Source organism: Oncorhynchus nerka, linkage group LG16, assembly GCF_034236695.1.
Source record: "Oncorhynchus nerka isolate Pitt River linkage group LG16, Oner_Uvic_2.0, whole genome shotgun sequence".
Lineage (NCBI taxonomy): Eukaryota > Metazoa > Chordata > Actinopteri > Salmoniformes > Salmonidae > Oncorhynchus > Oncorhynchus nerka.
Window position 1 is genome coordinate 7,778,374 of NC_088411.1, and position 26,987 is coordinate 7,805,360.

At 40.5% G+C, this 26,987-nt stretch overlaps 2 protein-coding genes across 5 annotated transcripts in view; both read right to left on the minus strand.

Moving 5' to 3' along the window:
* Window positions 1–18,890, minus strand: part of LOC135561199 (ATP-citrate synthase-like) — a 40,868-nt gene extending 21,978 nt beyond the window's left edge. The window contains exons 1-2 of one of the 4 annotated variants that reach the window (XM_065002387.1): window positions 18,705–18,890; window positions 6,447–6,622 (exon numbers count right to left, since the gene is read on the minus strand). In XM_065002387.1, coding sequence (XP_064858459.1) covers window positions 6,447–6,605 — 159 coding nt within the window. In that variant the 5' untranslated portion in view covers window positions 6,606–6,622; window positions 18,705–18,890. Of the gene's footprint in view, window positions 1–6,446; window positions 6,627–18,356; window positions 18,449–18,470; window positions 18,573–18,704 lie in introns of those variants that run through there. The other 3 variants (XM_065002385.1, XM_065002386.1, XM_065002388.1) reach the window with 3 other exon arrangements.
* A 2,450-nt stretch (window positions 18,891–21,340) lies between these two features.
* LOC115143963 (dnaJ homolog subfamily C member 7-like) overlaps window positions 21,341–26,987 on the minus strand; it is a 48,952-nt gene continuing 43,305 nt past the window's right edge. The window contains exon 14 of the mRNA XM_029684469.2: window positions 21,341–23,799. Coding sequence (XP_029540329.1) covers window positions 23,762–23,799 — 38 coding nt within the window. The 3' untranslated portion in view covers window positions 21,341–23,761. The remainder of the gene's footprint in view (window positions 23,800–26,987) is intronic.

The following is a 26,987-nucleotide window of genomic DNA, read 5'->3' on the forward strand; positions in this document are numbered from 1 at the left end:
TGGAGTGTGGAGTCAGCTTGGTCTGACCAGCGTTGGACAGACCTCAGCGTGGGAGCCTCTTGTTTTAGTTTCTGCCTGTAGGCAGGGATCAGCAAAATGGAGTCGTGGTCAGCTTTTCCGAAAGGGGGCGGGGCAGGGCCTTATATGCGTCGCGGAAGTTAGAGTAACAATGATCCAAGGTTTTACCACCCCTGGTTGCGCAATCGATATGCTGGTAAAATTTAGGGAGTGTTGTTTTCAGATTAGCTTTGTTAAAATCCCCAGCTACAATGAATGCAGCCTCCGGATAAATGGTTTCCAGTTTGCAAAGAGTTAAATAAAGTTCGTTCAGAGCCATCGATGTGTCTGCTTGGGGGATATATACGGCTGTGATTATAATCGAGGAGAATTCTCTTGGAAGATAATGCGGTCTACATTTGATTGTGAGGAATTCTAAATCAGGTGAACAGTAGGATTTGAGTTCCTGTATGTTTCCTTCATCACACCATGTCTCGTTAGTCATGAGGCATCACGCCCCCGCCACTCTTCTTACCAGAAAGATGTTTGTTTCTGTCGGCGCGATGCGTGGAGAAACCCGTTGGCTGCACCGCCTCGGATAGCGTCTTCCCAGTAAGCCATGTTTCTGTGAAGCAGAGAACGTTGCAGTCTCTGATGTCCCTCTGGAATGCTACCCTTGCTCGGATTTCGTCAACCTTGTTGTCAAGAGACTGGACATTGGCAAGAAGAATGCTGGGGAGTGGTGCGCGATGTGCCCTTTTTCGGAGTCTGACCAGAACACCGCCTCGTTTCCCTCTTTTTCGGAGTCGTTTCCTTGGGTCGCTGCATGCGATCCATTCCGTTGTCCTGTTTGTAAGGCAGAACACCGGATCCGCGTCGCGGAAAACATATTCTTGGTCGTACTGATGGTGAGTTGGCGCTGATCTTATATTCAGTAGTTCTTCTCGACTGTATGTAATGAAACCTAAGATGACCTGGGGTACTAATGTAAGAAATAACACGTAAAAAAAACAAAAAACTGCATAGTTTCCTAGGAACGCGAAGCGAGGCGGCCATCTCAGTCGGCGCCGGAAGTACGTAAGACGAGAATAACTTTGGGATATTAGATTGTTCGTTGGGATATTGAAACTGTTCTATTCATCCCGGAGGCTGCACCAAAACGCTGATGCACGAGAAGTTAAAAGTGGGGCCCTAGTCAGACAGCGTGCATACCATCCCCCGCTTCAAAGTATATTGCTCACTAACGTTCAGTCCCTTCACAATAATGTAGACGAGCTCAGGGAGAGGACCTCCTTCGAGAGCGACATCAGGGACTGTAATATAGTCCGTTTCACGGAATCAACGCTCTCCGGATATATTGCCCCAGTCCATCGTGGGACACAGGAAAAAGAAAAGCTGAAGGGTTTGCTGTTTCATGACAAATAACTCATTGTGTTATTGTTGTAACGTACAGGAACTCAAGTCACTTTGGTCAATCTGGAATACCTGCATTACCTCACAAGACAATGTTCTTCGGTCATCGTCACTGCCGTGTATATTCTGAGGAAATCTGAAGGAAAACACTACCGAATTCCTATCAACATCTGAAACACTGCATTTAGCCATGGGGCACTGTCAGACTAGGAAGATGGACGTGTACAAACAGACCAGCTCGGCCCAGTCTCAACGTCAACTGTTGAAGAGGCGACTCTGGGATGCTGGCCTTCTGGGCAGAGTTGCAAAGAAAAAGCCACATCTCAGACTGGCCAGAGGACCTGGCCCAGAAGGCCAGCATCCCGGAGTCGCCTCTTCACTGTTGAGACTGGTGTTTTGCGGGGTACTATTTAATGAAGCTGCCAGTTGAGGACTTGCGAGACATCCGTTTCTCAAACAAGACCCTCTAATGTACTTGTCCTCTTGGTCAGTTGTGCACCGCGGCCTCCCACTCCTCTTTCTATTCTGGGTAGAGGCAGAATCCATGAACGCCAAGATAATGGAATTCATTGCCCTTGACAATCAACCGGTTCTCTGTCGTGGGTGATGTTGGCTTTCACAGCTGGTCAAGCACCGGTACACACCAACATTACCAAGTGCGCTATTGCTCAGATATTGCCCTACCGGAGATACACAGTATTAGCGTCACTGCTATTAGCTTCACGACATACTACAGTCTTTGCGTGTCAAAAAAGATACGTCAAATAACACTATTTAACATATTAAATAACAGTTATATTATAGAATGTTGTGTTCTGAATTTGCATATGCAAGCCAAGCGCCACTATCAGTAGCACTGTCAAAGCTGTACAAAAAAAAAGTCTGCAAACACCGGCCACGAACGATGTGTTTACAATACCACGTTGGTAATAAAGCATTATTTGTTTGACCGCAACTTCTGGGGTAGCTAGCTAGCTTTAGCTTAGTACATAGATAGCACCAATACAACCAGGCTGAAAACAATGACCAGTAAAAACTAGAGGTCGACCGATTATGATTAGTTAACGCCGATACCGATAATTGGATGACCCCAAAAAGTTGATAACAATTCAAATCGGCACATTTTTATAAATGTATTAATTTATTTGTAATAATGACAATTACAGCAATACTGAATGAACACTTATTTTGTACTTAATATAATACATCAATCAAATCAGTTTTGCCTCAAATAAATAATGAAACATGTTCAATTTGGTTGAAATAATGCAAAAACAAAGTGTTGGAGAAGAAAGTAAAAGTGCAATATATTCCATGTAAAAAAAGCTAACATTTAACTTCCTTGCTCAGAACATGAGAACATATGAAAGCTGGTGGTTCTTTTTAACATGAGTCTTCAATATTCCCTGGTAAGAAGTTTTAGGTTGTAGTTATTATAGGACTCTATAAACCATTTGTATTTCATATACCTTTGACTATTGGATGCTCTTACAGGCACTTTAGTATTGCCAGTGTAACAGTATAGCTTCCTTCCCTCTCCTCACCCCTACCTGGGCTCGAACCAGGAACACATAGACAACAGCCACCCTCGAAGCATCGTTTCCCATCGCTCCACAAAAGCCGTGGTCCTTGCAGAGCAAGGGGAACAACTACTTCAAGGTCTCAGAGCGAGTGACATTTGAAACGCTATTAGCGCGCACCCCGCTAACTAGCTAGCCATTTCACATCGGTTACACGAGCCTAATCTCGGAGTTGATAGGCTTGAAGTCATAAACAGCTCAATGCTTGAAGCATTGCGAAGAGCTTCTGGCAAACTCACGAAAATGGCTTGACTGAATGCTTACGAGCCTGCTGCTGCCTACCACCGCTCAGTCAGACTGCTCTATCAAATCAGACTTAATTATAACGAGCCGTAGGTCATTAATATGGTCGAATCCGGAAACTATCATCTCGAAAACAAGATGTTTATTCTTTCCATGAAATAAGGAACTGTGGCATCCATAAGTCTAAATATTCCTGTTACATTGCACAAGCTTCAATGTTATGTCATAATGATGTAAAATTCTGCTATGAACGCAAGAGAAGTGACACAATTTCACTAATTTAATATTGCCTGCTAACATGAATTTCTTTGAACTAAATATGCAGGTTTAAAAATATATACTTCTGTGTATTGATTTTAAGAAGGTTAGGTACATTCGTGCAACGATTATGCTTTGTTCACAAATGCGCTTTTGTTAACTTCTTATGGTATAGGGGACGCTTGCGTCTCACTTGGAGAAAAAAAAAAGGAAAATGCAGCGCGGCAAATTCAAATAATGATATATAATCAAACATTTATTAAATCACACATGTAAGATACTCAATTAAAGCTACACTCGTGAATCCAGCCAACATGTCAGATTTTAAAAAGCTTTTCGGAAAAAGCATTAAGCCATTATCTGATGATAGCACTATGTCAATAAAGAGGGTAGCATATTTCAAACCTGCAGGCGCTACACAAAACACCGAAATAAAATATAACATGCATTACCTTTGACGAGCTTCTTTTGTTGGCACTCCAATATATCCCATATAAACATCACAATTGGTTCTTTTTTCCCGATTAATTCCGTCCATATATACCCAAAATGTCCATTTATAAAGCGCGTTTGATCCAGAAAAAAACAGCTTACAAAAACAGAACGTCACTACAAAACATTTCAAAAGTTGCCTATAAACGTTGCCAAAATATTTCAAACTACTTTTGTAATACAACTTTAGGTATTTTTAAACGTTAATAATCGATCAAATTGAAGACGGGGCAATCTGTATTTTTCAGCTGGTTCAGGGGGGTGCATGCTATCAGATAATAGCTTCTCATGCTTTCGCCGAAAAACATTTTTAAAATCTGACATGTTGGCTGGATTCACAACGAGTGTAGTTTTAATTGAGTACCCTGCATGTGTGATTTAATGAAAGTTTGAGTTTTATCGTGTTTTATTTGAATTTGGCGCTATGCATTTCCCGAGGCTATTGGCCACTTGAGACGCTAGCGTCTCACTATCACCAAGAGGTGAACTTAAGAGGTTAAATCATACCCGTTTGGCGAAGTCGGCTGTCTTTGTTAGGAATAAAGTCTTCACAGTTCGCAAAGAGCCAGTCGGCCCAAACTGCTGCATATACCCTGACTCTGTTTGCACAGAACGCAAGAGTGACAATTTCCCTAGTTAAATAAATTAATGTTAGCAGACAAAATGAACTAATATGCAGGTTTAAAAATATATACTTCTGTATTGATTAAGAAAGGCATTGATGTTTATGGTTAGCTACACAATGCAACGACAGTGCTTTTTCGCGAATGCGCTTGTTAAATCACCCGTTTGGCAAAGTAGGCTATGATTCAATGATAAATTAACAGGCAACGCAGGACAAGCTAGGAATATCAACCATGTGTAGTTAACTAGCGTTTATATTAAGATTTTTTAAAATATGATATAATTAATGCTATCTAGCACCTTAGCTTGGCTCCTTGCTGCACTCGCATAACAGGTAGTCAGTCAGCTTGCCACGCAGTCTCCTCATGGAGTGCAATGTAATAGGCCATTCCGATTAGTCAGTCGACCTCTAATAAAAACTGCAGTCTTTCACTTTTCTTAGCAATGATTTAGAAATCCTTGTAAGTATTGTTGTTCGCCTATTGAAATTGAACTTCAGTTCATGAAAATAAATAGCTAGCCAGCTACTTAACCCTGTTGCCCAAAGCTAAAGTTATAAGCAGCCAGCTAGCTTCATCTGGCTAGTGAGGCTAGACCTGACCAGGCTGTGTGCTGTGAAGCTAGCCACAATAAGGATTAGGCAAAATAGTGGAATTTGCAGTTTCCCTTCAAAATAAAAGTAACTATTTGAAAGTGATGCGGAAGGTTACAATTGGTGGAATCATGCCATATTCAAATCACAGTCGGTTTTTTCAGAGTCACGAAATAAGAGCTACGATGCTAATGTTATCTGGGTGTCATTGAGTAGACTGATACCCCATGTCATTGATCCACAATCCATAGTTAAGGCTGTACAGTGAAGTAAGTATGCCCCCAATGTAATTCTAAAGTCTAATACATTCAGTGTGATTAAGAGACTTTACAAATTATCAAATGATTGTCTTTTGTTGATTTTATATAACATTCCAAACTCGTTTAGCATGATTTATTAAATTATGGCATAGTTCTACTATTTGTATTCCATTGCATCACCATTAATGACATACTTTTATTTTGAAGGCTAACCGCAAAGTCCACTGTTGTGGCACATCCTTATTGTACGCGTGACAACTTTACCAGCATTATTGTATACGCATCGATAGATCGTTGTGACACATGAAATATGAGCGTTAGTGTAATCAATGTGTAATAACTACGTAAAAAATGTATAAACGCCTTAAATTAATGTGTGACGTGCAGTCATATTCAGGTCCTGATTGGTTAACAAGCTTATTTGACACCTCAAAGTGTCATTTGACATGCATCTTTTTGACATGCAAAGACCCAAAAGGCGTTCCATAGAAATCCTGGTTCAGAATGAAATGACTGAACAACGAAACAGCACAGCAAGTAAGTGAAAGAAATAGGTTTTGATTATGTTTTACTGGTAATGGGGACATACGTAAATGCCAACAAAATAACTTTTTGGTCAGTGTGGTGTGTGTAACCTTTCATTTAACTAGACAAGTCAGTTAATAACAAATTCTTATTTAAAATGATGGCCTACCCTGGCCAAACCCAGACGACGGTGGGCCATTTATGCTCCCCCACTATGGGACTCCCAATCACGGCCGGATGTGATACAGCCTGGGTTCGAGACGCCTCTTGTACCGAGATGCAGTGCATTAGACTGCTGCGTCCATGTGCGTTTTAACTATAATGCTATATATATATATGATATCGGTATCGGCCAAAAATGTCATATAAGTGCATCCCTACCTAGCATTGTGTGATAATTTGTCCATGTACAAGAAGGTGAGAAGAATGTCCTTGCTGGAGGACAATACTATTTTATTGTACCTCAGTGAGCAGCCATGGGTGGTCCTGCGTCAAGCGGTCCCAGTCCGTCTCCGAGGTGACATTGGCATAGCGGAAGCGGTTCTGCACGGCCGCCGAGGTGCAGATGTGCTTGTAGAGGAACTCCTTCCCCGTCTGCTCTGAAATGGCTTTGGCCGACATGGCGAATCACAGGCTCACTATCTAGCAGAAGGAAGAGGAGAAGTCAGAAGAGTTTCAGGGGCAGTTAGTACAAGTCACGGTGGGTTATAACGGCCTTGTTCAGGGGCAGAAACACGGGTTCTCAATTTGTCAGCTCGGGGGAATCCAATCTTGCAACCTTACAGTTAACTAGTCCAACGCAATAACGACCTGCCTCTGTCTCGTTGCACTCCACAAGGAGACTGCCTGTTACGCGAATGCAGTAAGCCAAGGTAAGTTGCTAGCTAGCATTAAACGTATAAAAAACAATCAATCATAATCACTAGTTAACTACACATGGTTGATGATATTACTAGATATTATCTAGCGTGTCCTGCGTTGCATATAATCTGACTGAGCATACAAGTATCTGACTGAGCGGTGGTAGGCAGAAGCAGGCGCGTACACATTCATTCAAACAGCACCTTCTTGCATTTTGCCAGCAGCTCTTCATTGTGCGTCAAGCATTGCGCTGTTTATGACTTCAAGCCTATCAACTCCCGAGATTAGGCTGGTGTAACCGAAGTAAAATGGCTAGCTAGTTAGCGCGCGCTAACTAGAGGGACGGAAGCTATACGGTTACACTGGCAATACTAAAGTGCCTATAAGATCATCCAATAGTCAAAGGTTAATGAAATACAAATAGTATAGAGGGAAATAGTCCTATAATTCCTATAATATCTACAACCTAAAACTTCTTACCTGGGAATATTGAAGACTCATGTTAAAAGGAACCACCAGCTTTCATATGTTCTCATGTTCTGAGCAAGGAACTGAAATGTTAGCTTTCTTACATAGCACATATTGCACTTCTACTTTCTTCTCCAACACTTTGTTTTTGCATTATTTAAACCAAATTGAACATGTTTCATTATTTATTTGAGGCTAAATAGATTTTATTGATGTATTATAATAAGTTAAAATAAGTGTTAATTCAGTATTGTTGTAATTGTCATTATTACAAACAAAAAAATAAAACAAAAAAATTTGGCATCAGCTTTTTTGGTCCTCCAATAATCGGTATTGGCGTTGAAAAATCATAATCGGTCGACCTCTAGTCCCAACGGTTTGACCTACAAACTACTATGACCACTCTATGGAAAGGGGAGACTCTCCGTGTTGTTCTATGACCACCACAAGAGTCACGTGAATCATCTGAAGGTAACCTGTACCTGTTAAAAAAATAAAATAACGTAAGTATAAAGGTAGTTTTGTGCCTACCCCCCAAAAAGGAGTTAAATGTGTATAAAAGGAATATTTCATGAGCTTTCTGAAATATCCTAGATTTAGGACAGACTTCATAACCTGGTTTCCTATGATTTATTTTTTAACCGTCTTTGCCATTGATGAATGTGTTATTCAATGCCATTTTCTGGGCTATAGTAGTAAAGGCCAAATCTAATATTTTATCCAAATTTGTTTTCATATTTTTTGGGGAAACCTAAAGGGGTTCTAAAATTCAAAATCAAATAGCTAAATGTTTCATGGTATAACCATCTTTAAACAATTCCATATGTCAGCTTAGAACTACTTCAGGCTCAAGGTTCTTCAGTCACCACCTGTTGTGTAGATTGCACTGTGTCAGGGGAAACTCAAAACTCCATAACTGCAGAGTATCTGCTTTGTCCATTCTTGCCTTTTAATTAGTGCCTGATTTTGAACTCAGAAACCAGGGTACAGATTAATCAAGATAGTAGTAGGCTAAATTATTATAGGATGCAGAGTATCATTTTGTTTCTTAATCTAATAAATGCGTTCATCTGAATCTCATCTGACAACATGTGAAAACGCTCCATATGAATTTAAAGATAAAGCTGTATGAGGATGACCGAGTGTGTCACGAGAATAGTGAACAGCCTGCGGAATATACAATCCAATATATTGTACTGTTCAATTTCTCCTGATCCTGACCGCAAAGCGATTTCTGTACTAATGACAATAAATGCCAAGAAAGTGTTATCGTTATGTTTTTTAAATTTTAGGTCTACTGGTAACTACACGCGTAAACCTTTTGCTCAATCTGCCCCCAGTTGTGGTTCAATCAAAGGAAAAAGAGACAACCAGCTGGACTGTGACCCTTTAGGACTGGTTTGATGTTCTTCTGTCTTATTATGATGTAACCACCCAACTGGTCTGTTTGGAATCTTGATTGGTTTAATTAAGTTGATGGCATGTTAAACCAGGAGGTTTGGGCTGGTTTTGGCACAATAGACTAGCTTGCAGACAGCTCTTCAGGAACTTGGAGTCCTTAAAAATACAACTATGTCAAACCCCCTAATCAATGTGTGGGAACGGCACACTCCAAGGATACCACAGGTTGCCTTCAGGAAAATCACCAAACACTTGAAAACTGCCAAAACTCTTCCACACTTAAATGGTTGATAGCTGACAATACTAGTTTCTGGTAGGTCTGGTCAGTCCAAGGCTTCAGATGTTTCAATGAGGAGACTCTCAGTTACATAGCAGATGTCCAGTTTTTCCTGAAAGATTCTTGTGTAGGACACATCGTTCCCTTTTGTTACTATGCATTTGGCTACCGAAACTAACCGAAAATTCAGTCACCTACACGTCAAACTTTTTTCCGAATTAACTCCATAATATTGACTGAAACATGGAAAACGTTGTTTGAATCAATCCTGGAGGTGGTTTGTCATATTTCTCTCCATTGAAAGCACCGGCCTTGTACCCTGCTTTGTTCTGAGATTTGAATGGAAAAATACTGGGAGTTGATTTTTGCGCACCGAATGCCACGCAGACACCAAGAGGGACACTTGGCAATTGTAGTCTCTTATGGTCAATCTTCCAATGATATGCCTACAAATACGTCACAATGCTGCAGAGACCTTGGGGAAACAAGAGAAAGAGTCCGTTCATTCCTGTCGCATTCACAGCCATATAAGGCGATCATGGAAAACGTAGCCTCAGAAATCCTGTGCATTTCCTGGTCGGTCATACATCTTGGTTTTGCCCGAAGCATTTGTTCTAAGGGACTCACAGTGAAAATCTTTGCATTTCTGGAAACGTAAGACTGTCTTCTTTCCAAAACTATCAATTCCAAGCATATTCGAGCATCTTTTCGTGACAAAATATTGCGCTTAAAACGGGCACGTCTTTTTATCCAAAAATGAAATACTGCCCCTAGAGTACTAACAGGTTAACTGCCTTGTTCAGTGGCAGAACGACAGTTGTTTTTTACCTTGTCAGCTCAGGGATTCAATCTTGCAACCTTACAGTTAACTAGTCCAACGCTCTAACCACCCACTCATTGCACTTCACGAGAAGCCTGCCTGTTACACGAATGCAGTAAGCCAAGGTAAGTTGCTAGCTAGCATTAAACTTATCTTATAAAAAACTTTCAATCAATCATAATCACTAGTTAACCTGTAGTGACACCCCATCCCGTGAACGGGACCATTGTCATCTGACACTAATTAGCATAACGCAACGGACATATATCTTCCTAGAAAATATTCCTATTCATGAAAATCACAAGTGAAATATATTGGAACACAGCTTAGCCTTTTGTTAATCACCCTGTCATCTCCGATTTTCAAAATATGCTTTACAGCCAACGCTAGACAAGCATTTGTGTAAGTTTATCATAGCCTAGCATAGCATTATGCCTTGATAGCAGCAGGCAAACTTGTCACGGAAATCAGAAAAGCAATCAAATTAAATCGTTTACCTTTGATGAACTTCAGATGTTTTCACTCACGAGAATTAGCTCCATAATAGACAGAAACATGGCAAACGTTGTTTAGAATCCATCCTCAAGCACTTTTTCTAATATCTATTCGATAATATATCCGTCGGGACAATACCTTTTTCTCTAGGACCGATTGGAGTAACGGCTACCTCTGCACTTTACACGAGAATCTCTCTCGGAGACACCATGTGACCACTTACGCAATGTGCCCCCATACGGCTATTCTTCAACAGAAAGCGTAAGCTCGTTGATAGTACATTCACAGCCATATAGGGAGTCATTGGAACGCAACGCTTTCAAAACCTGGGGCACTTCCGGATTGGATTTTTCTCAAGCTTTCGCCTGCAACATCAGTTCTGTTATACTCAGACAATAGCTTTACAGTTTTGGAAACGTTAGAGTGTTTTCTATCCAAAGCTCAATTATATGCATTTTCTAGCATCTTTTCCTGACAAAATACCCCGTTTAAAACGGAAAATACTGCCCCCTAACACCAAGGGGTTAAAGTCAATACACAGAAGTATATATTTTTAAACCTGCATATTTAGCTAAATGAAATCCAGGTTAGCAGGCAATATTAACCAGGTGAAATTGTGTCACTTCTCTTGCGTTCATTGCACGCAGAGTCAGGGTATATGCAACAGTTTGGGACGCCTAATTTGCCAGAATTTTACGTAATTATGACATAACATTGAAGGTTGTGCAATGTAACAGGAATATTTGGACTTATGGATGCCACCAGTTAAAATATGGAACGGTTCAGTATTTCTCCGAAAGAATAAACGTCTTGTTTTCGAGATGATAGTTTCCGGATTTAAGGCTCATATTTCTGTGTTTTATTATGTTATAATTAAGTCTATGATTTAATAGCTCAGTCTGACTGAGCGATGGTAGGCACCAGCAGGCTCGTAAGCCTTCAAAATACAGGAGAGTTCAGGGGCCTTGCCTAACTTCTTTGGGACTGGGGGGGCAGTATTGAGTAGCTTGGATAATAAGGTGCCCAGAGTAAACTGCCTGCTCCTCAGGCCCAAAAGCTAGAATATGCATATAATTAGTAGATTTGGATAGAAAACAATGAAGTTTCTAAAACTGTTTTAATGATGTCTGTGTATAACAGAACTCATATGGGTGGGTTGATTCACTGTTGTGGTCGGCCTGTCTGGGTTGGCGCCCCCCCCTTGGGTTGTGCCGTGGCGAAGATCTTTGTGGGCTATACTCGGCCTTGTCTCAGGATGGTAAGTTGGTGGTTGAAGATATCCCTCTAGTGGTGTGGGGGCTGTGCTTTGGCAAAGTGGGTGGGGTTATATCCTTCCTGTTTGGCCCTGTCCGGGGGTGTCCTCGGATGGGGCCACAGTGTCTCCTGACCCCTCCTGTCTCAGCCTCCAGTATTTATGCTGCATTAGTTTATATGTCGGGGGGCTAGGGTCAGTTTGTTATATCTGGAGTACTTCTCCTGTCCTATTCGGTGTCCTGTGTGAATCTAAGTGTGCGTTCTCTAATTCTCTCCTTCTCTCTTTCTTTCTCTCTTTCTCTCTCTCGGAGGACCTGAGCCCTAGGACCATGCCCCAGGACTACCTGACATGATGACTCCTTGCTGTCCCCAGTCCACCTGGCCATGCTGCTGCTCCAGTTTCAACTGGCCTGGGCCCTAGGACCATGTCCCAGGACTACCTGACATGATGACTCCTTGCTGTCCCCAGTCCACCTGGCCATGCTGCTGCTCCAGTTTCAACTGTTCTGCCTTACTATTATTCAACCATGCTGGTCATTTATGAACATTTGAACATCTTGGCCACGTTCTGTTATAATCTCCACCCGGCACAGCCAGAAGAGGACTGGCCACCCCACATATGCTCTCTCTAATTCTCTCTTTCTTTCTCTCTCTCTCGGAGGACCTGAGCCCTAGGACCGTGCCCCAGGACTACCTGACATGATGACTCCTTGCTGTCCCCAGTCCACCTGACTGTGCTGCTGCTCCAGTTTCAACTGTTCTGCCTTATTATTATTCGACCACGCTGGTCATTTATGAACATTTGAACATCTTGGTCATGTTCTGTTATAATCTCTACCCGGCACAGCCAGAAGAGGACTGGCCACCCCACATAGCCTGGTTCCTCTCTAGGTTTCTTCCTAGGTTTTGGCCTTTCTAGGGAGTTTTTCCTAGCCACCGTGCTTTTACACCTGCATTGTTTGCTGTTTGGGGTTTTAGGCTGGGTTTCTGTACAGCACTTTGAGATATCAGCTGATGTACGAAGGGCTATATAAATAAATTTGATTTGATTTGATTCATATGGCAGGCAAAAACCTGAGAAAAATCAAACCAGGAAGTGGGAAATCTGAGGTTTGTAGTCATTGCCTATCGAATAAACAGTGTCTATGGGGGTGATATTGCACTTCCCAAGGCTTCCACTAGATGTCAACAGTTTTTAGAACCTTGTTTCAGGCTTCTACTGTGAAGGGGGAGTGAATAAGAGCTGTTTGAGTCAGGGGTCTGGCAGAATGCCATGAGCTAAATCATGCGTGTGGCCGTGAGACAAAGGAATTGTCCGGTTCAAACATTATTGAAGATTTATGATAAAAACATCCTAAAGATTGATTCTATACAGTGTTTGACATGTTTCTACGAACTGTAATATAACTTTTTGGACTTTGAACTATGCGACCGCGCATTGAGCATTTGGATTACTGGGCTAAACGCGCGAACAAAAAGGAGGTATTTGGACATAAATGCTGGCCTTTATCGAACAAAATAAATATTTATTGTGGAACTGGGATTCCTGGGAGTGCATTCCGATCAAGATCAAAGGTAAGTGAATATGTATAACGCTATTTCTGACACCTCTCCTTTGGAAAACGGCGGTAAATCTTTCTGTGGCTAGGTGCTGACCTAACATAAATATCAAGGTGTGCTTTCGTCGTAAAGCCTTTGTAATCTGACACAGCGGTTGCATTAAGGAGAAGTTTATATATAATTCCATGCATTACACTTGTATCTTTTATCAATGTTTATTATGAATATTTCTGTAATTTGATGTGGCTCTCTGCACTTTCACCGGATGTTTGTTTGAGACAATGCATTTCTGAACATAACCTCATTTGAAATTGGCGTGTTTTTGGACATAAAGATTAACTTTTTCAAACAAAACACACATTTATTGTGTAACATGAAGTCCTGTGAGTGCCGTCTGATGAAGATCAAAGGTTAGTGATTCATTTAATCGCTATTTCTGACTTTTGTGAGCCCTCTCCTTGGCTGGAAAATGGCTGTATGGTTTTCTGTGACTAGGTGCTGACCTAACAATCGCTTGGTGTGCTCTCGCCGTAAAGCCTATTTGAAATCGGATACTGTGGCTGGATTTACAAGAAGTTTAAAATTGTGTATAATACTTGTATGTTTTAGGAATTTGAATTATGGTATTTCTGTTTTAAATTTGGTGCCCTGCAATTTCACTGGCTGTTGGCGAGGTGGGACGCTAGCGTCCCACATATCCCAGAGAAGTTAACTTCTTGACTGTAGGGGGCAGTATTTTCATTTTTGGCTAAAAAAAAAGTACCCATTTTAAACTGCCTATTTCTCTGGCCCAGAAATGAGAATATGCATATAATTGTCAGATTAGGGTAGAAAACACTAAAGTTTCCAAAAATGTCAAAATATTGTCTGTGAGTATAACAGAACTGATATTGCAGGCGAAAATCCAACAAGGAAGTGCTGTTTTTCCTGAAAGCTCTCTGTTCCATTGGATGCCTTGCCTCCATTTAAAAGGGATATCAACCAGATTCCTTTTCCTATGGCTTCCTCAAGCTGTGTCTTTAGACATAGTTTCAGGCTTTTATTTTGAAAAATGAGCGACAAAGAACCCATTTCGTTTGAGTTTTTCATGCGCAACAGCCATTTTCTCTCTCTCGCCTATGGAAGAAGCTACATTCCGGTTGACATATCAATTATATATTGTAAAAACAAGGATTGATTATAAAAAACATGACATCTTTCTACGCACTTTACGGATACTATTTGGAATTTTTGCCTGCGATGTCGTGACTGCCCGAACCTGTGGATTTCTGAACATAACGCGCAAAAAAGGAGGTATTTTGGATATAAAAATAATCTTTATGAAACAAAAGGAAAATTTGTGTAACTGGGAGTCTCGAGTGCAAACATCCGAAGATCAAATGTAAGCGATTTAATGTATTGCTTTTCTGACTTTCGTGACCAATCTACTTGTCTGCTAGCTGTTTGTAATATTTTGTCTACTGAGAGAGATGTTCAAATCAAATGTATTTATATAGCCCTTCGTACATCAGCTGATATCTCAAAGTGCTGTACAGAAACCCAGCCTAAAACCCCAAACAGCAAGCAATGCAGGTGTAGAAGCACGAAGTTCTTACATAAATGCATGTTATGCTTTCGCCGAAAAGCTTTATTGAAATCTGACACGCCAGGTGGATTAACAACAAGCTAAGCTTTGTTTTGCTATATTGCATTTGTGATTTCATGAAAATATAATATTTTTAGTAATTTAATTTGAATTTGGCGCTGGGATGGGTGCGTCAAGAAGTTAAAAGTTAACAATTTTCACTGTAGTGTCCAAAACGTCTTAAGCGGTCAGGCATTCCCTTGGCAGCAAGAGCCTCTCGGTGGACGCTGCAGTGTACCCAAGTGGCGTCGGGAGCAACTGCTTGCACGTGCGTTACCACTCTGTCTTTCTGTCATGGCTTTTGCACCATCAGTACAGATACCAACATGAGCAGCAGCTACGTTTAGCTACATACAGACCGGTTAATGTGATTGGATGTTAATTATTTGACTAGGCTACTTGTATTTGACATTGTGTTATTTCGCTGAACACTAGATGGTTAAATTTGATTTTTGGCAGTGAAACGAGGCTACTCAGACAAGACCAGACCTGACTGCCCTTAACCAACACAAAAACATCCTATGGCTTTCTGCATTAGCATCGAACAGACCCCGTGATATGCAGCTGTTCAGGGAAGCTAGAAACCATTATACACAGGCAGTTAGAAAAGCCAAGGCTAGCTTTTTCAAGCAGAAATTTGCTTCCTGCAACACTAACTCAAAAAAGTTCCAGGACACTGTAAAGTCCATGGAGAATAAGAACACCTCCTCCCAGCTGCCCACTGCACTGAAGATAGGAAACACTGTCACCACTGATAAATCCACCATAATTGAGAATTTCAATAAGCATTTTTCTACGGCTGGCCATGCTTTCCGCCTGGCTACTCCTACCCCGGTCAACAGCACTGCACCCCCCACAGCAACTCGCCCAAGCCTTCCCCATTTCTCCTTCTCCCAAATCTGTTCAGCTGATGTTCTGAAAGAGCTGCAAAATCTGGACCCCTACAAATCAGCCGGGCTAGACAATCTGGACCCTTTCTTTCTAAAAAAATGATCTACCGAAATTGTTGCCACCCCTATTACTAGCCTATTCAACCTCTCTTTCGTGTCGTCTGAGATTCCCAAAGATTGGAAAGCAGCTGCGGTCATCCCCCTCCTCTTCAAAGGGGGGGGGGGGGGGGGGGGGGTACACTCTTGACCCAAACTGCTACAGACCTATATCTATCCTACCATGCCTTTCTAAGGTCTTCGAAAGCCAAGTCAACAAACAGATTACCGACCATTTTGAATCTCACCATACCTTCTCTGCTATGCAATCTGGTTTCAGAGCTGGTCATGGGTGCACCTCAGCCACGCTCAAGGTCCTAAACGATATCTTAACCGCCATCGATAAGAAACATTACTGTGCAGCCATATTCATTGATCTGGCCAAGGCTTTCAACTCTGTCAATCACCACATCCTCATCGGCAGACTCGACAGCCTTGGTATCTCAAATGATTGCCTCGCCTGGTTCACCAACTACTTCTCTGATAGAGTTCAGTGTGTCAAATCAGAGGGTCTGCTGTCCGGACCTCTGGCAGTCTCTATGAGGGTGCCACAGGGTTCAATTCTTGGACCGACTCTCTTCTCTGTATACATCAATGAGGTCGCTCTTGCTGCTGGTGAGTCTCTGATCCACCTCTACGCAGACGACACCATTCTGTATACTTCTGGCCCTTCTTTGGACACTGTTAACAACCCTCCAGGCAAGCTTCAATGCCATACAACTCTCCTTCCGTGGCCTCCAATTGCCCTTAAATACAAGTAAAACTAAATGCATGCTCTTCAACCGATCGCTACCTGCACCTGCCCAACATCACTACTCTGGACGGCTCTGACTTACAATACGTGGACAACTACAAATACTTAGGTGTCTGGTTAGACTGTAAACTCTCCTTCCAGACCCATATCAAACATCTCCAATCCAAAGTTAAATCTAGAATTGGCTTCCTATTTCGCAAAAAAGCATCCTTCACTCATGCTGCCAAACATACCCTTGTAAAACTGACCATCCTACCAATCCTCGACTTTGGCGATGTCATTTACAAAATAGCCTCCAATACCCTACTCAACAAATTGGATGCAGTCTATCACAGTGCAATCCGTTTTGTCACCAAAGCCCCATATACTACCCACCATTGCGACCTGTACGCTCTCGTTGGCTGGCCCTCGCTTCATACTCGTCGCCAAACCCACTGGCTCCATGTCATCTACAAGACCCTGCTAGGTAAAGTCCCCCGTTATCTCACCTCGCTGGTCACCATAGCATCTCCCACCTGTAGCACACGCTCCAGCAGGTATATCTCTCTAGTCACCCCCAAAACCAATTATTTCTTTGACCGCCTCTCCTTCCAGTTCTCTGCTGCCAATGACTGGAACGAACTACAAAAATCTCTGAAACTGGAAACACTTCTCCCTCACTAGCTTTAAGCACCAACTGTCAGAGCAGCTCACAGATTACTGCACCTGTACATAGCCCACCTATAATTTAGCCCAAACAACTACCTCTTTCCCTACTGTATTTTATTTATTTATTTTGCACCCCATTATTTTTATTTATACTTTGCACATTCTTCCATTGCAAACCTACCATTCCAGTGTTTTACTTGCTATATTGTATTTACTTTGCCACCATGGCCTTTTTTTTGCCTTTACCTCCCTTATCTCACCCCATTTGCTCACATCGTATATAGACTTGTTTATACTGTATTATTGACTATGTTTGTTTTACTCCATGTGTAACTCTGTGTCGTTGTATGTGTCGAACTGCTTTGCTTTATCTTGGACAGGTCGTAATTGTACATGAGAACTTTTTCTCAACTTGCCTACCTGGTTAAATAAAGGTGAAATAAATAAATAAAAGAAAACCCATTTCTTGGCGTACCTCCGACAGCATTGTGCGTACCCCAGTTTGGGAATACCTGTTTAGTGTACATCATGAAATGTTGAGTCAAATAAAACCTATTTAGAAACTCGTATAAAGTTGGTTTTGCAGCATCAACTTTGACTGATATGTAACTATCCGTTTCATATCTGCAAAATAGTTCAAACGGTGTCAGTTCACCTTTAATATATCAAATAATTTTAATTGTACTGCTAAATTTATTTGTGCGCATATATCTTTCAACTGGGGCGCAAACGTGCTCCTTGTACAATAGTTCGGTGTAGAGCCCTGCTTTATTTCAGACTGTAAACAGAAAGCTTTTATCACTCACGGTCTGATTAATTAAGCAGCTAGCCAGCTAACAAGGTAAGAACAAACAAAAGTTAGCTACAAAGACGCACAACACTTCAACACTTAATTCCACACCCTCATTTCTTCGACAAATTAAATACATTATAGTGTTTAGCAGTAGCTAACGTTAACAGCATTGAGCCCGGAACAACATCCTCCTGGGTTGGTGATTGAGTGCAGATAGCAAAACTACCTCCAGTAGAAATTATAGAAAAATATTTAGTATCACATGCTAGTTTGTAGCTAGATACCTAGCCAGTGAGCTACTCCGTCCTGGTTTGGGGTGGGTAAACGCTTTAGCTAAACAGGCACGGTAAAGATGCATTTTCTGGTTGCTTGCTAGCTGGCTAATTTAGTTAGCTAACGGTAACGTTAAGAGTCCTGCAGGACAAACTCACCAGCACGTTGTTTGCAATTTAGTCGCTGCTGAACTAACTCCAGCTAGCTACAGTAGTTAGCTAACTAGGAAGTAGGGAACGACAGATTTTACACCGTCATATGGTTTCCATTACCTTCTATATACACAAAGTCAGAGTCGAAGGCCACAAAGTCAAAATTACTAATTTAAGGTTAGAATTGGGGTTAGGTTTAAAATAAAATGTTTAGAGGAATTGTAGAAATGGGCGGGGTTTATTACTTTGTAGTGACAATCCCGCTAGACGTTCCTAGCATCATGCGCGCATAGCTCTCTAGGTAAATTTCGATGTAGCAAGACATGAAGAAAGTCAGAACAGATAGAATCATACCTTGTGCGAACGCTACGTCCTAGGGATGTAAAATGATGTCCTGGTTGCTACGAGCTAGTTTAGAGGGCTGCGCGATCTACGCCAAATAAATCTTCTCTTGCCACCTCACTCGTTTTTGTCGCCCCATAATCTGCCGATACGATTACGACCTCTTCGGCTGTTCCATTGGCTCAAACATAACCACGTGGTGATATTCCTCCAAACCTTTACACCCACTACCATTGGGAAAGGTTTCTTATTCTTTAAGTTTTATTGGCGAATCGCAACCAACTGACAATCTGCATACACCGCCACCTACTGTGTGAGGCCGGTCACGACCTATCTACACCACTATATTCTCTTACCTAACCATGAATTTCTAATAAAATAAAACAATTCCCTACAAACCTCACTACTCCCATCACCCCAAATCAATATTTTAATTTACCCTCTACCCAACTGCACCAGTATATCCACAATATTTGTTTTCACTGCTTTTTTTTGCTTTAATATCTACTATATAATTTCCATGAACATGTGGAAGAACCTGAATCGAACAGGACTGAATTTCAAAACCTATTTGTAACCCCAACAACAGCATCATTATGTCTAACCATAAATCCTCACATTCTGACTTTCCAGATATTGAACTACACAAAACTGATGCAGAGTCCAAACATATTACTACTGTTCTTAGTTGCACCTCCTCTATCCATTGCAATCCAACAAATTATTTGCAACAATTTCTGTTGAATATACAAATACATTTGTTAGTCTCTTGCATAGATGAACATCGAACTCAGGAATAAATACACCTTCTCCTGTCCTCCCATTCATGTGATCCTTTCATGGGATCTGTATACACTGCAAGACAAGAAAAAAACGGATTACTAATATACTGATCCACCATTGTTCCTTCATTATCTTCTTCACACCACTGTTAATTTTCTTCCATCAGGCTAAGATCAACATGTGGTCTTGTATAAAACCACAGTGGTACATTTCCTATTGACACAAATGGCCCTATGACAATATCTGAGTCAACAGTAATCAACCCTTTTTCCAATCTCTGCACCAAAACCCCTCTTTTGATATTGTTCATATTCACAGCAGTCTTCCAATAGTGTCAGTGTAGGATGATCTACCGTACTACCCTTCAGTCTTGCCCAGTATGCTAAGGCTAGCTTAACTCTTCCAAGGGATAGTGGCGTTTCCCCAGTATCTATTTGTAAAGCCTCAACCAGTGTCCATCGCACATCATGAGTGCCCTCGCTTGCATCTTATCAAGGCACAACAGCGATGTAAAAGCCGCAGAACCATATACAAAGCACCCATAATCTATGGACGATCTCATCAAAGTACAATAAATATTCAGTAAAGATGGCCTATCTGCCCCCAATCATGCCCAACTATCATCCTCATTAGATTAAACATAAGAACGTAATCAGTCTCAATTTTATTTATTTAACTAGGCAAGTCAGTTAAGAACAAATTCTTATTTTCAATGACAGTTTAGGAACCGTGCCTTGTTCAGGGGCAGAACGACAGATTTTTACCTTGTCAGGTCAGGGATTCGATCTTGCAACCTTTCGGTAACTAGTCTAACGCTCTAACCATTAGGCTAACTGCCGCCCTTCAATACTTAAATTCAGCCCCAAATACTTAAATTCTGTTACCATTTCCATTCGTTCATCTATTTTTGTTAGCGAACAACATATGGCAAGATTTAGATACAGTGACTTGAAACCTCATAAGGACCATTCCACTACTGCTACAAAAGCACCTTGCATTTTCTCTATTACATAAGGAATATTCCTTCCCCTTTTCCAACAGGCACCATCATCTGCATATACCGTTGCACCTATACCCTGTCCCATATCCCCAAAGATATCATCAACATGAATAAGATAGGACTAATAGCACTACCCTGTGGAGTTGCATTTTCCACCTCCTCCTCTTGATAACTCCAATCCCACCCTGACATGGAAGGGTCGATCAAAGAAATCCTTAATCCAGTTATACATTCTCCCACTAATACGCATTTCATTCAATTTAAATCAGTAGACCTTCCCACCACATTGTATCATAATATAAGCATATTATGCTTTTTCAATATCAAAATACACTATTAACATCACTTCATTGCCAAATCTTTGGTCACCACCGAACTTTAACTAATGCATCAAGGGTAGTCCTTCCCTTTCTGAATCCACTCTGATATGGACTTAGACCCCTATGTTCCAGATAATACATTCATTCTGATTGGCTCGGCCTGGCTCCCAAATGGCTGGGCATATGCCCTCCCAGGCCCACCATGGCTGCAAGCTTGTCCAGTCATGTAAAAACCATAGTTTACAGCCTAATGAATGTATTTCAATTGACTGATTTCCTTATATGAACTGTACCTCAGTATATCTTTGAAACTGTTGCATGATGAGTTTATATTTTTGTTCTGTATACATTTAGTTGAAAATCCTAGCCTTGTAATTTATGGGGAAAATACATATTTTTTTGCTATAATTTGGCAAAGCCATGTGTCAGTGTTGTATTGTTGTAATGTTGACAAAGAATACTAGCTTTCTGAAACTATACTTGTAGAATCAGAGATAGTGGAAGCAATATCTCCACTCAAATGTAAAACAATGAGGACAAAGAGATAAGGGGAAAAGATTCATTTTTATTTCCTTCAACCAAAACATTGTACAGAGGCATATTCTAAAAAATAAAAAATGGTACACAGGTACTAGGATCATGAAAATGTAGCGTTTCTGTTCACGTTTTCAACCTACCACCTGGCACACGGGTGAGAAGCACACAGATTGAGAGGGACATACTGACCAAACGTTCATGACAGATACAAGGCATGATGACAATCCCCAAAAGCAGAATAAAAGCCTCTCAATGAGAGCTGATTCTAGGTGCAAAAAAGGGATCTGTTTTTTTTGTCAAGTATCTTCTTTCAAGATCCCATTGCCTAGACTGGCCAGACTTTAAATTTAAACATCTTCAAAGTAAAATTACAATTAAAATAGGTGACTTTAGTTAGCACACTTTACAAGAGAGTTTCTCAACCTTTGTGTTTAAGCAACGTCAGTCAGTAGGGTCATTATTGCAAAATAAATGTACATACATTATTCAATCATTTCATCCAAACAACTTGTGCGTGTCAACGAGCGTCTGAGTAGCTAGGCGCTAAAATAGAAGACCGTTCTATTTTTTACTCGTGACACGCTGCAAATCCCACCTCTCCAATCTCCTCATTAGTTTTCAGGAGAATATACCCACATGGGTGATTGAAGGATGAACTGAGGTTCCCACTCCAGTTGGTGGTAATGCATCTTAAAGTTAGTCACCAACTGCCATATAAAGTTCACAGAAGAAGGAACAAAACTAAAGGAGAGATTACTAGAAACCACCAAGGTTTCCACTCCTATATGTGGATTGACAGAGAAGAGAACACACACGTGTGACTCAAATTGGCCCAAATTCTACAAAGATCCAGAAAGAAAGGACCTAATGTTTATATCCCAGGACAAATTAGCTAGCAACAGCAAGGTAGCTAGCTACATTTTTCATGTGTTTCGACCTCTCCCCAAAGTAATATAGTTAGTTCAGAGTTCGTTTTGATATTTCAACCTGCGTGTCCTGATCATGTCTGCAGGTAGCCTAGCGGTTAGAGCGTTGGGCCAGTAATCGAAAGGTTGCTAGATCAAATCCCAGAGCTGACAAGGTAAAAATCTGTCATTCTGCCCCTGGCCTGTTCCTAGGCCATAATTGTAAATAAGAATTTGTTCTTAACTGACTTGCCTAGTTAAATATAGGTTCAATAAAAATAAAAAGATGGGACAAAATTAACATTTGCACGCAAGCGTGTCCAGTCTAGTCAACATCTAAGGCACCACTTATGTGAGGGACTGACTAGCTCTGGTCCATCTGCTACACAGTTCCTCTACTAGTTTGTAGAGGAACATGTACTTCGCCTGGACCAGAGTTAGAAACTGATCTACAAGACTAGCTGCTGAAGTTTCAAATGTTCACTTGGGAGTTGAAACCGGATGCATCGTATTATGGGGCCAAAGCAATGCTAGAAAACCACATGGAGAAAAATAGATCTATTAAGAGGTCAAAACTTTACATATGTGGGTCAAGGATATGTTTTTTTTTACATCCGATTCAATAGAAAACATTAGAAATCAAATGGAATATCCCCAACACTGTCATTGAGATGGATACAGTTTGAATATACAATAAATAAATACATTTAAGAGAACTGAACAAAATCTCAAATCAAATTAGGAGCACAAAATAAGACTTAAAACATGCCAGTAAAATGCACAATGCATCAATGAGCAAAATGGAGACTAACATGAAACTGTAGTTTGAGTCTGCAGGAAAATCCAACAAATGAAAACAGGCCTCATTCTACATGGGACTGAAGTAGTTCCTAGGCTCTGCCCTAAGGTCAGTTTCTGCTTTACCGCCAAATTATTCCCATGCTAACTTTGTGTTTCCGGGCGACCTCTGTGGCGTGAATGAAAAAATCATGCGACCTACTAAAACTAACAACGGAGTTGCACTCCCATGTGTTCATTTACAAAGCTCTACTTGCTCCAGGTACAGCAAACATTTTCCATTCAAGAAATGAAATGTATATTTTGGCAACAGTACTCCTATTTCATGCCTTCAAAACATGCTTTGCGACAAATACTCACAAAAGAGAATCAAGACAATTTCCTGAGGATTCAAGTTTTTCCGAATCCCCCTTGTCAAAAAACCTTTAACCTATTTAATTTGCTACGTTCTTAGTTACTAAACCTACCAAAAAGTCGCCCTTGTCAGTTTGAATTTGAAGAGGATATTGTCAAATGTGGTGGTAACAGCCAAAAAGATTTTAGGAAGATGCCAAGCATGATGAGCACCATCTCTCTCGCTCAGATAACAACACTGAGTGTCTTTTTAGCATGTGAAAGCAACATTTTGCAAAAACTATGGGAGCATAAAAATCAGGTTGTGAGGGTGCGTCCGATTTAATATTGTCCACCACAGGGCTACAGCATTCCCAATGGCATTCTTCATTTCTAGCCAAACTGGAAAAATACATTTCCAGGTGCTTGGTCTAGAGGGTGGGAAAAAAATAAATGTTACTTTGCTGGGTTGAAATCCATAACATCCATTACAGTATTTTTGGAAAGTTTACAGGGTCCTCGAGTTTTTCCACATTTTGTTGCCTTATTCTAAACTGGATTAAATAAAAACTGTTCCTCATCAACCTACATACAATACCCCATAATAACAAAGCAAAAATAATATTTTGAATATAAAAGTGGACAAAAAAGAGATTTGGCTCATTAATCTATATGGTCCAAATCAGGATGATCCACACTTCATCGAAAACATTTATACCAATTTATTCAACTTACAGGCAACAAATGATCTAATCATTATGGTAGGAGACTATAAAACAGTGTTAAGTACCTCAATGGACTGTAAAGATAATCACTCCACAAACTATCATCACCGTGCCCTTAAGAAAATCAAATATTATGGACACATTAGAAATAGTGGATATTTGGACACTAAAAAAGCCCAGACCTAGTTAGATATACATGGAGGAGACTTAATCCAGATAGTTGTCTTGACTACTTTGTCTCTTTCATCAAAGATTTCGTATACAAACAATGTATACGAAATGCTTCAGTCTGGTTTTTGACCCCATCATAGTACTGAGACTGCACTTGTGAAGGTGGTAAATGACATTTTAATGGCGTCGGACCGAGGCTCTGCATCTGTCCTCGTGCTCCTAGACCTTAGTGCTGATTTTGATACCATCGATCATCACATTCTTTTGGAGAGATTGGAAACCCAAATTGGTCTACATGGACAAGTTCTGGCCTGGTTTAGATCTTATCTGTCGGAAAGATATCAGTTTGTCTCAGTGAATGGTTGTCCTCTGACAAATCAACTGTAAATTTCGGTGTTCCTCAAGGTTCCGTTTTAGGACCACTATTGTTTTCACTATATATTTTACCTCTTTGGGATGTCATTCGAAAACACAATGTTAACTTTCACTGCTATGCGGATGACACACAGCTTTACATTTCAATTAAACATGGTAACGCCGCAAAATTGCCCTCGCTAGAAGCCTGTGTTTCAGACATACAGTGGGGCAAAATAGTATTTAGTCAGCCACCAATTGTGCATGTTCTCCCACTTAAAAAGATGAGGCCTGTAATTTTCATCATAGGTACACTTCAACTATGACAGACAAAATGAGAAGAAAAAAAATCCAGAAAATCACATTGTATGATTTTTAATGAATTTATTTGCAAATTATGGTGGAAAATACGTTTTTGGGAGAACTTGCACAATTGGTGGCTAACTAAATACTTTTTTGCCCCACTGTAAGAAAGCGGATGGCTGCAGACTTTCTACTTTTAAACTCAGACAAAACCGAGATGCTTGTTTTAGGTCCCAAGAAACAAAGAGATCTTCTGTTGAATCTGACAATTAATCTTGATGGTTGTACAGTCGTCTCAAATAAAACTGAAGGACCTCGGCGTTACTCTGGACCCTAATCTCCCTTTTGACGAACATATCAAGACTGTTTCAAGGACAGCTTTTTTCCATCTACGTAACATTGCAAAAATCTCTCTCTCTCTCCTTGCTGTCCCCGGTCCACCTGGCCGTGCTGCTGCTCCAGTTTCAACTGTTCTGCCGGCTATGGAACCCTGACCTGTTCACCGGACGTGCTAATAATAATAATTAAAACAGCAGTTTCTGGCTAAAGAGACGAGACTAAGAAGGGAAATCCACGAACTAATAGTGCAGGTAGATAGCAACACTACAGAGATACAAAATAAGTTAGAGGAAAAATACCTTGAGGTACTTCTTCAAAAATGATCTAATGTAATCTATTACAAAAATATAGCAAACTGGATGGAATATGGAGAAAAATACACAAAATTCTTCCTGAATCTCCAATACAGGAACGCTGTATCATTCTCCAAATTATATTTTAAAAGAGGAATCTAATTATTTTAGGCAGATCTTCTCTGATCAGTGCAAAGGCCAAATTACAGAGGAAGAATTGAGGCTAATTCAACTCTTTCAGTCTGGAAAAATGCCAGGGCTTGATGGCATACCGGTAGAGGTATATCAAGTATTTTTTGATATACTAAAAGCTCCATTGTTAGATTGTTTTAACTACTCCTATAGAAATGGTAGTCTGTCAGGTACTCAGCAGGAAGGTCTGATTTCTCTATTATTAAAACAAGACCCAGATGGCAAATATAAAGACAGTCAGGAGGCCCCTTACACTTCAATGTTGTGATGCAAAAATACTAGCAAAATGCATAGCCCTCAGAATTAAAAAGGTTTTACCAGGTTTTTTACATGGACGATACATTAGAGATAATATTCGACAACGACTAGAAATAATAGATCATGAAACATTTAAGAAGCCAGGAATGGTATTTATAGCGGATTTTGAAAAGGCATTTGATAAAGACTGGATTTTATTTATAAATGCTTGGATTTTTTCTATTTTGGTCATTCTCTTATAAAATAGGTAAAAAAATTATAGCAACCCCAGGTGTAAAATAGTAAATAACGGCTCAGAGTTTTGAATTGTCAAGAGGAGTTAAACAAGGGTGTCCGCTGTCACCATATCTATTTGCTATGGCCATCGAAATGGTAGCTATTAAAATCAGATCCAATAACAGAGGATTAGAAATCCAAGGCTTAAAAACAAAAGGTGTCCATGTATGCCGATGACTCAAGTTTTCTATTAATTCCGCAAGCTAGATCCCTGCAATGTCTCATTGAAGATCTAGATAACTTTTCTGTACTCTCTGGACTAAAACCTAATTGTGTACAATATTACGTATTGGATCCTTAAAAAATACAACTTTTACATTACCCTGCAGTTTACCTATAAAATGGGCTGATGGTGAAACAAGCATTGCAGAGCTGGCTTCAATTTTATCCCCCTGAAAATAACAAATATTATGGCTGAACTCAAATGTGCTGGTTGATAAAATACCTGTATTTATGGGAAAGATGTTTGAAAATGGTATTTTGTTCTTAAATGATAATGTAAATTGGAATGGTAGAGTTATGTATTTCAAGGAGTTATCAGAATTGTACGGAAAGGTCTGCTCAATCCAAGAGTACAACCAATTGATTACAGCATTGCCCCAAAAATGGAGGAGGCGGGTGGCAGCGGGAGGAGGTAGGGAACTGGTCTGTCTGCCCAATATAAAGGGTCAAAACTGGCAGAGGAATAAACATCGCATAAATAGGAAA